Source organism: Bubalus bubalis, chromosome 7 (genome assembly GCF_019923935.1).
Source record: "Bubalus bubalis isolate 160015118507 breed Murrah chromosome 7, NDDB_SH_1, whole genome shotgun sequence".
NCBI classification, from domain to species: domain Eukaryota; kingdom Metazoa; phylum Chordata; class Mammalia; order Artiodactyla; family Bovidae; genus Bubalus; species Bubalus bubalis.
The window spans coordinates 31,305,369-31,319,409 of NC_059163.1; the positions used below are offsets into that span (position 1 = coordinate 31,305,369).

Consider the following 14,041-nt stretch of genomic DNA (forward strand, 5'->3'; position numbering starts at 1 on the left):
CACTGCAGGCCAATTATGCTTTCACCTGCCACATTTATGGAGAAGACAATGGCACCCCACTCCAGTACTCTTGCCAGGAAAATCGCATGGACAGAGGAGCCTGGTGGGCTGCAGTCCATGGGGTCACGAAGAGTCGGACACAACTAAGCGACTTCACTTTCACTTTTCACTTTTCACTTGCATGCACTGGAGAAGGAAATGGCAACCCACTCCAGTGTTCTTGCCTGGAGAATCCCAGGGACGGGGGAGCCTGGTGGGCTGCCATCTATGGGGTCGCACAGAGTCGGACACGACTGAAGTGACTTAGCAGCAGCAGCAGCCACATTTATAATGCGTAAAGGGTAAGCTCGTGATTGCTAATTTGCAAGGTACTGTATGAATATTTTAAAAGCTTTCAATTTTAAAATCATTTTAGAGTTACAGAAGTTTAGTGCTGAGTTCCCATATACTCAGCTCCCCGTAATGTTGACATTTTACATAATCCCATGATGCACATGTCAGAGGGCAAATTTAAGCAAACTGAGAATGCAGTTCTTCTGGTCAAGAAGACCATGTTTTCAAACACTACTTTTGAGAGATGGAACATTAGATTCCCTTTATAAAACTTTTTATTTTATTTGACTCTCAACCACATACCAGGAAAATTCACTGAACTAAAACCCCTTTTAGGGTTTAGCAGGCACAATAGATATTTTTTTATAAGACTCTATTAGAGATATATCATCAGAAATAATTTCAGCAAATCTCTTAAAGCAGTACAGTTGTAAACTTTAAACACTATCAAACAACATTGAAGAAAAAAAGAAAACAAATTTTCTTTGCACATACCCTTCACTACCTTTACTGCTGTTCCCATCCTTGAGATACATTGAAAAATCTATAACTCCAACCTACAGAGAGAATTTTCAGAATTTAATATAAAATTAGATACTTTTACCAAGCCATAACATATGAATTTGTGCAAACTCTGGGAGACAGGGAAAGACCGGGGAGCCTGGCACAATGTAGTCCATGGGGTTGCAAAGAGTCGGACACGACGTAGCAACTGAACAACAACAAACAAAATGTCTCTTTCTAGGCGCTTAAAAACAGTATTATAGTCATGATAATTACTAGGAAATTTTAATAAAAACTTAATGCTTTATTATAATCAAGAATTGACAAGGGTTGTAAGACTCAAGATTAAGTCAGTAGGATATGACGAAGAAAGTCAACAGAACACTTAACATAAACTTAAGGTTTTGTTTGGCTTCTCTGGTGGCTCAGTCAGTAAAGAGCCTGCCGGCAATGCAGGAGACCTGGGTTCAATCCCTGGGTCGGGAAGATTCCCTAGAGAAGGAAATGGCAGCCCACTCCAGTATTCTTGCCTGGAGAATCCCATGGACGGAGGAGCCTGGTGGGCTACAGTCACTAAGTGGTGTCCGACTGTTTTGTGACCCCATGAACTGTAACCCACCAGTTACAGTTACAGTTCCTGACCTGGGCATCGAACCCGAGTCTCCTGCTTGGCAAGCAGGTTCTTTACCACTGAGCCACCTGGGAAGCCCAAATTTAAGGTTAACTGAATATTAAATAAATTAATTAATTAAGGTTTAACATTTTTTTCTTTTTCTTTTTTCAAATATTCTACTATTAAATTCCTGTGTATATATTTTGGTCTATATGTGTGTGTGTGTGTGTGTACGTTTGCCACTGAACCACGTAGCTATATATATATATTTAATATTTTTAATGGGAAAATATTTTTAATGGGAATCACTGTTAAGACAAGAATTTGAAAAATATTCATTATGTATAATTTTTTATATTCACATCAAAATTAAAGAAAATTCTATTTATGACTCAGAATTTCTGCTAATTTGGTTAGTATAATCTGATGAATCCAAATTCTGAGATAACTCAGACTGATACACTAGGCCACCGAGTATCTCTCATACCTGAGAGTCCAAATCTTCTCCCTTCATACAGAAATTGGCATCAATGACATTCAGGCCCACCAACAGACCAGCAATTATAGCTCCTTCTTCTTCCATCATGAGGGCATTGGGTTCATAGAATTCACTGCAAGAGAAATCCAAGGAATGCTCTATGTAATAAAACCTCAAGAATCCAGTGATGTAATCATGAGACAAGAAGTAAAGCATTTGTCTTGTGGTTAAATATGGTCACCTATGATATTACTTGGATACTTAATTTTAGATAACAGGTACATGAACAGACTCTAGAAAATAGACTAGCAGAAAGAAAAGTGATCAGAACCGTGTTTTCACTGAAGTGAGTATTCATGCTTTCCCACATATTTATATTTGCAATGCACCAGGGGATAATTTTTCAGTCTTTCATGCATCTAAAAAAATCGTTAAGTTTGTTTTTAAAAACTACCTTTTTATTTGATCTACTTTAGTTTTTATTTTACTAAATATACATATTTTAATTTCTATTTTATATTGAAGTATAGTTGATTTACAATATCATGTTATTCAGATATACAACAAAGTGATTTAGTAATACATATACATATATCCATTCTTTTTCAGATTCTTTTCCCATATAGGTGATTAGAAAGTATTGAGTAGAGTTCCCTGTGCTATACATCAGGTCCATGTTATCTATTTTATATGTAATAGTGTGTACATGTCAATCCTAAACTTCTAATTATCCCTCCCCCCTCGATCTGCTTTATTTTAAATTCTATTTAAGTACCACATTCCTTTAACATAGTGAATAAACATTTAAAAAATGTAACTGTCATATTAGTTACATTCTTTCGCTTTAGGCTAATTAGCAGAAGTTGCCTAACAAGCATGTATAATAGGTTGAGGATGATTTAAAATGCTTGTTATCTTTTATTTAATAAAATCAGTTTTCATTACCAAAAAAACAGCACAAAAAGAGGTACACAAGAAACCCTGTAATTCTACCCACCAATGACCTGTTAAGACCTTGATATATAATGTTTCAGATCATTTATGGAGACATATACTAAAGGTCCATCTAATCTAGTCAAGGCTATGGTTTTTCCAGTGGTCATGTATGGATGTGAGAGTTGGACTGTGAAGAAAGCTGAGAATCGAAGAATTGATGCTTTTGAACTGTGGTGTTGGAGAAGACTCTTGAGAGTCCCTTGGACTGCAAGGAGATCCAAGCAGTCCATCCTAAAGGAGATCAGTCCTGGGTATTCTTTGGAAGGAATGATGCTGAAGCTGAAACTCCAATACTTTGGCCACCTCATGTGAAGAGTTGACTCATTGGAAAAGATCCTGATGGTGGGAGGGATTGGGGGCAGGAGGAGAAGGGGACGACAGAGGATGAGATGGCTGGATGGCATCACCGACTCGATGGACATGAGTTTGAGTGAACTCTGGGAGTTGGTGATGGACGGGGAGGCCTGGTGTGCTGCGATTCATGGGGTCACAAAGAGTCAGGCACGACTGAGCAACTGAACTGAAGGGAACTGATACTTATTTTTGAGGGATACTAAAAGGGCTGCTGCTGCTGCTGCTAAGTCGCTTCAGTCGTGTCTGACTCTGTGCGACCCAATAGATGGCAGCCCCCCAGGCTTCCCCGTCCCTGGGATTCTCCAGGCAAGAACACTGGAGTGGGTTGCCATTTCCTTCTTCAATGCATGAAAGTGAAAAGACAAAGTGAAGTCGCTCAGTCATGTCCGACTCTTAGTGACCCCATGGACTGCAGCCTACCAGGCTCCTCCGCGCATGGGATTTTCCAGGCAAGAGTACTGGAGTGGGTTGCCAGTGCCTTCTCCGACGAAAAGGGCATTATACCATTAAATCATTGTGAATTTCTTTTTGTCTTAACAATACTGTGATTATCTATTTCAATAGATAATTTTCTGCAGTTTCATTTATACTGGTTTTATACCATTCCACTGTATGACTGTAGTATAAGAATGTTCAGCCAAAACTTCCTTTTCCTTAGCCAACTCTCTAATCAACAGTTAGGCTAGTTTTGGCCTGTTCCCACAACTAATTCCACAGACCAGGCATAATGTGCTGAAAATGACTTTGAAATAAAAAAGTAAAAGAGAAGCAAAGTACTTGAATGATTCTGAATGGATAAAAATCCTAGAAGACCCCTGAATAATTAAATATTCTTTCATGATGTACCCAAATTATCATTACATACAGATGAAATGACTTGAAATATTCATTTCAACCAATTTGATATCATAACTGAAACATCACTGCAATCTACTTGTTTTCAACAAAGTCACTTGGGACTGACTGTTCATGGTCAACCCCAATGATTGGTAATAATACATTTCATTGATGTGAGTTTCTCTTTTCTTTTTGATTCTCTATTAAAAATATTAACAAATGGTAAAACACTTCAAAAGCAGCACATGGATAATCTGCAAATTACCATCTCTCTTGATAACTGCACACATATTAATAGCCTGTGAAGAAAACTAAGAATTGGAATGAACAAGGTTCTTTAATGCTTTATTCTCTCCCCAAAACCATACAGTACACATTTTCCTTTGTCTGGCTTCCCTTGTGCTTTATATATGAGGTTTGTACATATTGTTGTATGCAATGGTAGTTCATTTGCTTCCAGTGCTGGACAGTATTCCATGGTAGGAATAAACTACAGTGGATCCATTTTATTTGCTCTTTCAGTTGTACAGTCGACAGTACTTTTATGAACACTACTGTACATGGTTTTTGGTACATATACACATGCATTTCTCTTAAGACATACCCAGGGTGTGAAAGTGCTGAGTCAAAGTGATTGAAAATGTTCTGTCTAGTTCATAAGACTGAACCCATTTAACTCTGGTGCTCTGTGGGTAAAGATCAAATTCTTTGGACCTCACTTTAAATCAATAATTTTGATTCAAATAATTTTGATTGAAGACAGTCCCCTGTATCCTCCCTGGTAGCTCAGTCAGTGAAGAATCTGCCTGCAGTGCACGAGACCTGGGTTCGATCCCTGGGTTGGGAAGATCCTCTGGAGAAGGAAATGGCAACCCATTCCAGTATCCTTGCCTGGAAAATCCCATGGTCAGAGGAGCCAGGCAGGCTGCAGTCCATGGGGTCACAAAGAGGCGGGCAAGACTGAGGGACTAATACTTTCTCACTTTCTTTCTACTCCCCTGTAGCTACTTACAGCTCGAACACTAGACCCTACGCCTCATCATAGCTTGACCCTTGGAAAGTTGAGCCTTCTCTTTGTAGAAATAAATAAGCTTTCCCGAATGGTTCTTGTTTCTCTTTCTCCTGATTTGCTTAATTTTCTTAGGCAAGAAAACAGCAATCAGTAGCATATGCAGCTGCAGCAACATTAAAACAATGCTCCATATTAGGCTCTGTAGTGCAATCTTGTAGTTTCTTGTAGAAACTAGACTTTTGGAAAATTCAATCATGTCTTCAAATTCTGTTACTTGTTCTTATACTATTTCTCAGAGGCAATATGCTATATTTGTATTTCTTTCAGTAACTATTAAAGTCCTATAAGGTACATAAAGACAAGTACACAAATCATACAATAGGGCAGACTGTGTTTTCATAAAGAGAACATACCCATGTAACCACCACCATATTAAAAAACAGTATGATTATCAGAACCTCCAAAACCACGTTATGCTCCCTTCTACTCCTGATTTAGTACCCTCACCCCACCAATGGTAGCTCTTTCCTGACTTCTTCTACCATGAAAGGTAAGGTGTATATGTTTCTGAACTTTATATAAATGGAATAATACACAGAGTATTTTCCAAGTATTTTCCATGTCTGGTTTCCAACAAAACCAGATTAATCCATATGGCTGTGTGTAGCTGCTATATGGTATTTCACTGTATGAGTACACCATAATTTATTTACCCATTCTATTGTGAATAGACACTCGGGGTCTATTATAAATATTTGGGGCTGGTACAAACATTCTAATAGATATAAACATTCTTGTTCATAGAAGTGGGATACTTGGTCACAAGAAATGCCTATGATCAGCTTTTATAGAGGATGGCAGTATTTTTAAGTTTCTATATTAATTAACTCACCAGCAGAGTTACTATACATCTTCTCCAACACTTGGCATTATCTATCTTTTTCAGTTTTGCCATTCTAGTGGTTGTGTGAGGTTATCACACTCTTGTTTTAACTCATATGTACAAATGGCTAGTGAAGTTAGGGATCTTCTCATGTGTTTACTGGTCATTTCAATTTCTTCTTTTGTGAAATGCTTGTTCAAGTCCTTTACCATTTTTATATTTGTTCATTTGCCTTTTTCTTTTTGGATTGAAGGACTGAGTTCTTTATATACCCTAAATATGCATCATTGTTGAATATATGTATTACATATCACAAATATCTCCTTTAGAGTAATGAGTTGCCTTTCACTCTTAATCTAAAGAGTGTCTTTTGATAAACAGAAGTTCTTCATTTTAAGGTAACTAATTTATTCTTTTTTTTTTTCCTTTATAGGTAGAACTTTTTGTGTCCTGTTTGAGAAATTTTGGTGTACTTTATGTGTCTTCTAAAAGTTTTATTGTTTTCTCTTTTCCATCTGTACCTATGATCCAGCTTGAAACTATTTTGTGTGCTGCATTGGAATTTAATGTTACATGTCAACTTCTTGTCTTACAGAGCCTGGGTATATGTGAGGGTGTCAAAGCCTTTCCTGTTTTTCTGAAGGTGTTAAGTTTTGACCTGTCCTGCAAGGACCATACCTATGCCACAGCGACAGTGTGAGCACACTTAATAGAAAAGCATCTAATCTTAAGCATGTGTGTGTGTTTGATGTGGGAGAAGGCATTAGCTGAACTATGTAAAACTGTCATGAATCAACTGCTTCTGATCCACAAAAGTGATAAATTTATATGATTCAACCTAATATGATACAGAACATACTGAGAAAAGGAGAAAGTTCAACAAGAAGATCTTCATACCTGAGAAGTTCCTTCTTATTGATCAAAGCTTTCATGTATTCTGAAAGTTTCTTTTGCATTAGTGCCAGACGAAGCCAGGCTCTTCCTCTGCCTACAGGTGTTCTACGAAAACACAGAAACCGAAAAACCAGTAGAAGCAGCGGCGGAGGCCACGGTGAGACAGGCTCATTCATTCCTGCTAATGACCCCTCAGCACAGTGTGTGTACGAGGCGCTCCTGACACACAGCCCCCCTGTCACCACACTCCTATGTGAGGAGCTCTGTGAGGGCTGGTGGGGGCCAGGGGTGTGCTGGGACAAATGCTCTTGCGAGGAATTCATTACTGAATGAGTCTACAATTTGAAGACCTCTGGGAGGCCAAACTGAAAATGTCCCATCAGATTTGTTTTGATAAATCCTAAGTTTAGTATGAATCATGTAAGTACCCAAATAACAGTAACAAGGACACAGGTCATTCAGACCTATAACTGATTAAAATTAGGCCAATCTAGTTTGGGAAGGTAATCACCTACTCTTTTTCAAATTTCAAGGCAGGTTATGGATATCAGTCAGTTCCTGCAGTTCACTTGATAACTGTTTTAATTGTGGTTCTCAAACTCCAGAAGACAAGTCTAACATGCCACCTCCCTAGATCTAGTTTTTTGAGACTCACTAGCTGATATCCACAAGTGCTTTGGAAAAAATAAGAGAATGTTTGGTATTTTAACATGAAGACAACCTCTCTTAGGTCAATAATAATTATCCCTCACACTTCTCAATATTCTACATTACCAGGGCCCTCCTAACAATGTCTATTCATAACAACATTATGCATTTTGGATTGTTATAAAATACATTATTATGGTCATCATTGTCTTCAGTCTCACTCCTAAAGGAAGTAGTTGAGAAGAATGTTTTCCCTGACACATAGAATTCAACCTTAAACTTACTTAAGTCCTGGAAGATCTTTAACACTTGCTGTTATCTCTGCAGCTTCTGGAACAAGCTTTTCTACCAGTTCTAGAGGCCCCCAGAAGGATTTATTTTGTCCAAGAAAAGTTTTCTTAGCTAAGGTGATAAAAACAAAGCAGTAGTTTAATATTTTTTACATAAACATACTCTTAACACACACATACAAACATACCCTACTAGCTATTCAGTGTGCTTTTCAGGGAATTAATCCCAGATTATCAGACAGTCTTAAAACTATTCATGCTTTCAGAATTGATAACATTTCATAAAAATAAAGTATTCCCTACTTCCCAAGACTCAGTTCTTCCTCTTTCAGGAGGAATTTATGGCCCACCTGTATATGAGCAATAAAATATTTTAATAATATTGTGCTTTAAGCTGTGTGGTATTAGTGAAGAAAACAGTCCAGTGGAAAAGAATATGTAACTCAGGAGCAGGTTATCAAAGATTGGGGAGGAAAAGAAGCAAAGGTGAATAACACCAGGTCCTGCCCTTGAAAGCTTATGGCTAAGTGGGAAGAGCATGGAAGCAAGAGTCAGGACATCAGAGTTCTAGCACTTGCTTCGCCCTTACTTGCTGTGGGATTTTGAGCAAATCATGCCCCACTCTAGAGCTGTATCCACCAGTGAAGCACAATTGTCATCTTGAACTCGATACTTTTAACAGTGCTTCCAGCTCTAGCTTTTCAGGATCCATATTTTTTAAGCCTTATACCGTCAAACATATTTCTGTACGCACATGTACCGACATTCTGTACCCACATGTCGAATCCCAGTGGATTAATATGAATTCAAGAGGCTTCTTATTCTTTGGCTCCATAAGAAAAGCTTCTCTTCTTGGACACGTATTGCCAGGACACAGGTGCATGCGCATTCTCACTTTGAGGCCACGGCCTACCTTTCAAGCCATGTTTCAGGCAGTGCTCCATCACCACAAAGAACTGCTGCAGAGGTGCGTAGTCGGAATCCAGAGTTCTCCCCAGGTTCAGAGCAGATTCGATCAAGCCCTTGATACTCAGCTTGGCCATGTTCATCAGGTTCATGCGTTCGTTAGCCATGAGATAATTAGGATCTGCAAACCCAAGGGGGAGAGCATGGAGCCTGGTTACTGGAAATAGCATATTTAAAAATTCAGTCTAATTTCACTACATTGACATCTGCATTGATGGTGCAAAAGTCACAGTGGGTAAGACTACTGGTGTCTTGGCAAGAATCAAGGCAGTGACCCCAAATTATAGTAATAGTTGCTGTGTTCTTCTCCACCATGAACTTGCTATTTAAAAAAAAAAAAGAGATGCCAATCTTCCTTGGGAATATTCTTGGCAGAACACTAAAAGGTGTATTTATTTTATGAAAATTTAAACCTTGAGTACAGTCTTTTAATATTCTTACCAACGCCTTTGCCACTACCCTGACTTAGGCTGGTCATAACTCAGTACTGCACAGCGCCCACACAGGCCACTTCTACCCTGGCCCCGCCCCACCCATTCTCTACAGCTTGTGAAGTTCAAAAAAAAATAAAGCCACTGTAGAAAAAAAGGATAAAGTGCTTAAACTTTGTTCCCAACATGCTATTTGCATTATTAATATTTATACTAGGTAGAATTATTATTTAAACTGAGCATTCTTAAATGAACAATTAACATTATCAGTATAATGCAGTCTTAGAACTTCACCAACTGCGAAATTATTTTTAAGACTTAACATAGACTTAACGTGGCTCTCATCAACCAATTACACCATCTGGGGAAAGGGAAGAAATACCACATTTTACCTGACAAAAGTCTGAATCATCTTTGTTCCACAGGTGCGTACCCTGTGTCTGGTCCTGTGGGTTCTTACAATGAAGACCTCAGTACCTCCTCATTGCACATTAGGAGACAGGTACACCAAGAGCACCAATTGATAGAGCAGAGAAATGAGGCTCAGAGAATAAAGGAGCTGACCCAGGCACAGCCAGTACAAATGACAGAGTCAGAGTCTACACTCTGTCTCTCTGACTTCAAACCACGTGCTCCTGACAACTATCATCCACTTACAAACGCATCGGCGACTCCAAATGATGTGCATCCTTCCCTCCTGCTGACCATTCTTTTACAGTTATCTTATTTAATTCTTGTGACTCCATCATTTAAGTGCTATTCCCCTTTTCAGGTGCTAAAGCCGGCCTGTAATGGTTTAGAGATCCAAGGCCAAACACTTCCTAAGGGGCAGAATATAGACCTGGATGTATTATAGCATGAAATGCTCTTTAATGCTCTTACCACTATGACATCTGCATCCTTCCAAACACCAAATATGTTAAATTTCCATACAAATTGGAAAAGACCTAGAGAACTATGAAATGTTTTACCTTTTTTGGAGGACTAAAAATAATACTAATAAAAGCCCATGCTCCCATAATAGAAACAAAGCAGAGATTATTTTATTCAAATTGTTCCAAGTAATTTTCTTCACACAATGTTTTCATTTATATCTGCTTTCATGGTTAAATGGAACAGAATCAACTGGCCAAATTCTAAGCTCACTTTCTTCTCCATTAAGTTTAAGAACTTGAGGTTTATACAAATTTTGGTTTGTTGTACTGTTCTCCGAGGTAATTTCTTTAGAGGATAGTTTATTAGGAAGGTCAGAACTTCTATGTTGCCATTAATTCTTGCACACCAATAAATGTTTTAGGACCATGGCTCAAATCTGGTTTCTCTGTTTACTACAGGTCAAACTTGTCAAGAATGGAACAATCTCCCAAGGGACAATGAAATACACAAAAAAACTATCCCTGAAAAAAAGCCATGAAGAACTTTATCAGATATTAATTTCCAACACTATGACTAGCATTTATGTGCACTGTACTGTATCCGACCTTCCACAATCCCTGGGAGAAAGGAATAGGGCAGGGGTGTGTGGGCTTGCATGGACGTTTGTGGAGAGCTGCTGGATTCCCCACTTAATGCAGGAAAACATGGCTGGAGTTGGATTAACTAGTGGTCCATAAGGTACCACTCTCTTGGCCTCAGGTCTGTAGACCATTGTCAGGAGGCATTTAACAGGAGGCATCCTGTGTGCTGTTTTGGATCTGTCATGAACCCTCTGTTCCTTATTAATTCCTGAATATTGAGGAATTAAGAGGGGTGGCAAACCGCTCCCAGGGCTGAGGAATGCATGCATTTCCTTTCTTAGTTTTTCCATATGGTGATAAGTAACTATTTACGACCCTCTTCCTTTTTATGAACCATACAGTAAAAGTGATTATTTACAACCCTCTCTCTTTGATGATATGGATTGCCTTGATAATTTGTAAGTCTGGACTTCTGATCTTTATCTTTGCTGAAAATAGCTACCTTGTAAGACAGTATATATACCCACGCTATGTTGAATAAAACACCTTTGCTCCATCAGAGCTTGGGTCTCAGTGTCTTTCTTTCTTCTCTCTCCCTCCAGCTAGTTCTCTGGAGCGTAGAAACCCATTGTGCTCACTCTCCTACCCGGGCTTCCAAGACCCTCTTGAGAAGGCGCACTGTGCTTTCACCGCCTCGAGAGGGCGCCCGGTGTCTTCGTGAGCGATGCAAGCCCTGTGTCAAGGACTTTATTGGTTTTCCGCGTAAACCAGGGAATATCAGCCTCTCTCTTTTACTTTTTTATGGTCGACTCCGGACCACCAGGTTCCCGTCCATTAGAGGACCTCAACAGACCATTAATTCAGGGCCCTAACAACAAAATTAGGGTTTAGGATAAGACGGTTGGTTGTGGTTGTTTTGTGAGGTAGTAACAAGGAACACCGGAGAAGGCAATGGCACCCCACTCCAGTACTCTTGCCTGGAAAATCCCATGGATGGAGGAGCCTGGTGGGCTGCAGTCCATGGGGTCGCGAAGAGTCGGGCACGACTGAGCGACTTCACTTTCACTTTTCACTTTCCTGCATTGGAGAAGGAAATGGCAACCCACTCCAGTATTCTTGCCTGGAGAATCCCAGAGACAGGGGAGCCTGGTGGGCTGCCGTCTATGGGGTCGCCCAGAGTCGGACACGACTGAAGCGACTTAGCAGCAACAACAAAATTAAACAATGCTGCTAGTCAACGTACACAACCTAACTCCAACCTAGTGACAACCAGTCACGTGGGGAGAGCTGGATTTGGAACAAGTACAAAACCCCAGGCTTTGAGGCATTTTTCCAGAAGTGGCGGTACCAGCTCTTCTACATTGCCTCATCCCGTTGTAATCAGTAGCAGGAATGTTTAAGACAACTGGTTATAGTGTCTAGGATGCATAAACTACAGAAAGAAATTAAATTCCTAATAACGCAGTTTGCATAGGGAAATTAAATTCCTAATACTTTAGACTCCGGTTAGTATGGTGCTATAACCTGCTTGAATTAACATGTGTCAAACATAAACAGCCCTCCCATTCTTTAGGAAATATTACTCTCAACCTTGGCACTACTACTATTTTGGGCCAGATAACTCCTTCTTGTGTGGGGCTGTTCTGTGAATTAAATTTAGTCGTAATGGATGCCTTTGCCCTATAGATGTCAGTAGCACCCTCTAGGCATGGCAACCCCAAATATCTCCAGATACGGCCAAGAGTCTGCCAAAGGACATCTTCTCCCTGTGGAGAATTATTATTCTGAACAAATGAAAGCAAGCCAAACAAAAATCAGGGTAATTTGACAACTAGACCTAAGAGCTCAAAAGAATTTATTGCTCATTATTATTTAATACAAAAGTCAAATGATTATTTCATGCTTTATTATCAACATTTTTGTGTTAGCAGTATATAAGAGTATGGTCATTACAATTACATTTGTTTCCTGGTTGGTTGAACTACTGAAAATAATTAGTACTTATAAATTTTCTCCATTTTATAACTCTGGCTACTAACGATGAATATTACATCATTAGCTTGATTTGTCATAAGAAATGCTCTAGTCAGTTTGTTACTTGTCTTGAATTGTACTCAAGTATAAAATGATTTTGTGTAACTAATGTATGCCGTTAAAAAGGGCTGCAATGACTGGAAGCGAGTATGGAGGGACTTATGAAGGGGAGGTAAAGTTCTGCTTGATACGGTGTTAGTTTGGTGAACCTGGTGAGTATGTGAAAAACCACTGAGCTGCAGCCATCACAAAGAATGAAATAACGCCATCTGCAGCAACATGGGTGGACCTGGAGATTATCATACCAAGTGAAGTCACAGAAAGACAAATGGCATATGTTATCACCTCTGTGTAGAATCAAAAAAAAAAAAATGATACCAATGAATTTATCTACAAAACAGAAACAGACTCACACACTTAGAGAAAAAATGTCTGGTTTACCATGGAGGAGGAGTTGGGCAGAGGGATAGTTTGGGACTGACATATACACATTGCTCTATTTAAAACAAACAACTAGGAACCTCCAATGGTTGGTACTTCACCTTCCAAAGTCGGGGGTGTAGATTTCATCCCCGGTTGGGAGCTAAGATCCCACATCCATCACAGAAAAAAACCAAGAACATAAAACAGAAGCAATATTGTGACAAATTCAATAAAGACTTTAAAAAAATAGTCCACATCAAAATGTGCTTTAAAAAATAAAATAGATAGCCAACAGGGACCTAAAACATTAACTAATTAAAAAAAAAAAAAGAAATGTGGAAGTAGATGTAAGATTCTAGCTGTCCTCTCTGAGGCCAGACATTAAACAAATTTCCCCAAATATAACACATGACACCTTCTTGCAACATTTTGGGGGAAGAAATACAGTTTTCATGAAAAGTAAGTTATCTATGTTAACATGTAAAGGGTTAGTTATTAAATGAATGAATATTTTTTAAAAATTGATTGAGCTGAATACTTATAATGTGATCTTTTCTATTTTAGGCTTATAACTATTAAAGGTTTTTAAAAGTTCTGTTTTTATTGTATAGACCAAAAATTATTTTTAAATGCATAACTTTCACAATGTTGTTAGTCATACTTTTTCTATGAGAAAAAATAATTAAAATTTTAATTTTTCACAATGCTAACATTCAACACAATTTCTCCAAAACTGAACTTTTGTTTATTCATTCATCTGTTCAATAAATATTGAGCATCTACTGGGTGTTAGACACTGTATTTAATGCTGGGAACCCAGTGATAAAAGACCTAGTCCTCAATACTGAAGTGCTTACTATTCATCAAACTTGGGTAAATAGATGCCTA

General features: G+C 38.7%; 1 protein-coding gene across 19 annotated transcripts in view; it reads right to left on the reverse strand.

Annotated features, from left to right (window-relative positions):
• RUFY3 (RUN and FYVE domain containing 3) overlaps positions 1-14,041 on the reverse strand; it is a 95,254-nt gene that overhangs the window by 26,097 nt on the left and 55,116 nt on the right. For all 19 annotated transcript variants that reach the window (XM_025289939.3, XM_044945804.2, XM_025289941.3 and 16 more), the window contains 5 exons: positions 8,756-8,929; positions 7,837-7,954; positions 6,908-7,009; positions 1,938-2,061; positions 829-890 (listed from right to left, as the gene is read on the reverse strand). In XM_025289939.3, the coding sequence (XP_025145724.1) occupies positions 829-890; positions 1,938-2,061; positions 6,908-7,009; positions 7,837-7,954; positions 8,756-8,929 (580 nt within the window). The remainder of the gene's footprint in view (positions 1-828; positions 891-1,937; positions 2,062-6,907; positions 7,010-7,836; positions 7,955-8,755; positions 8,930-14,041) is intronic.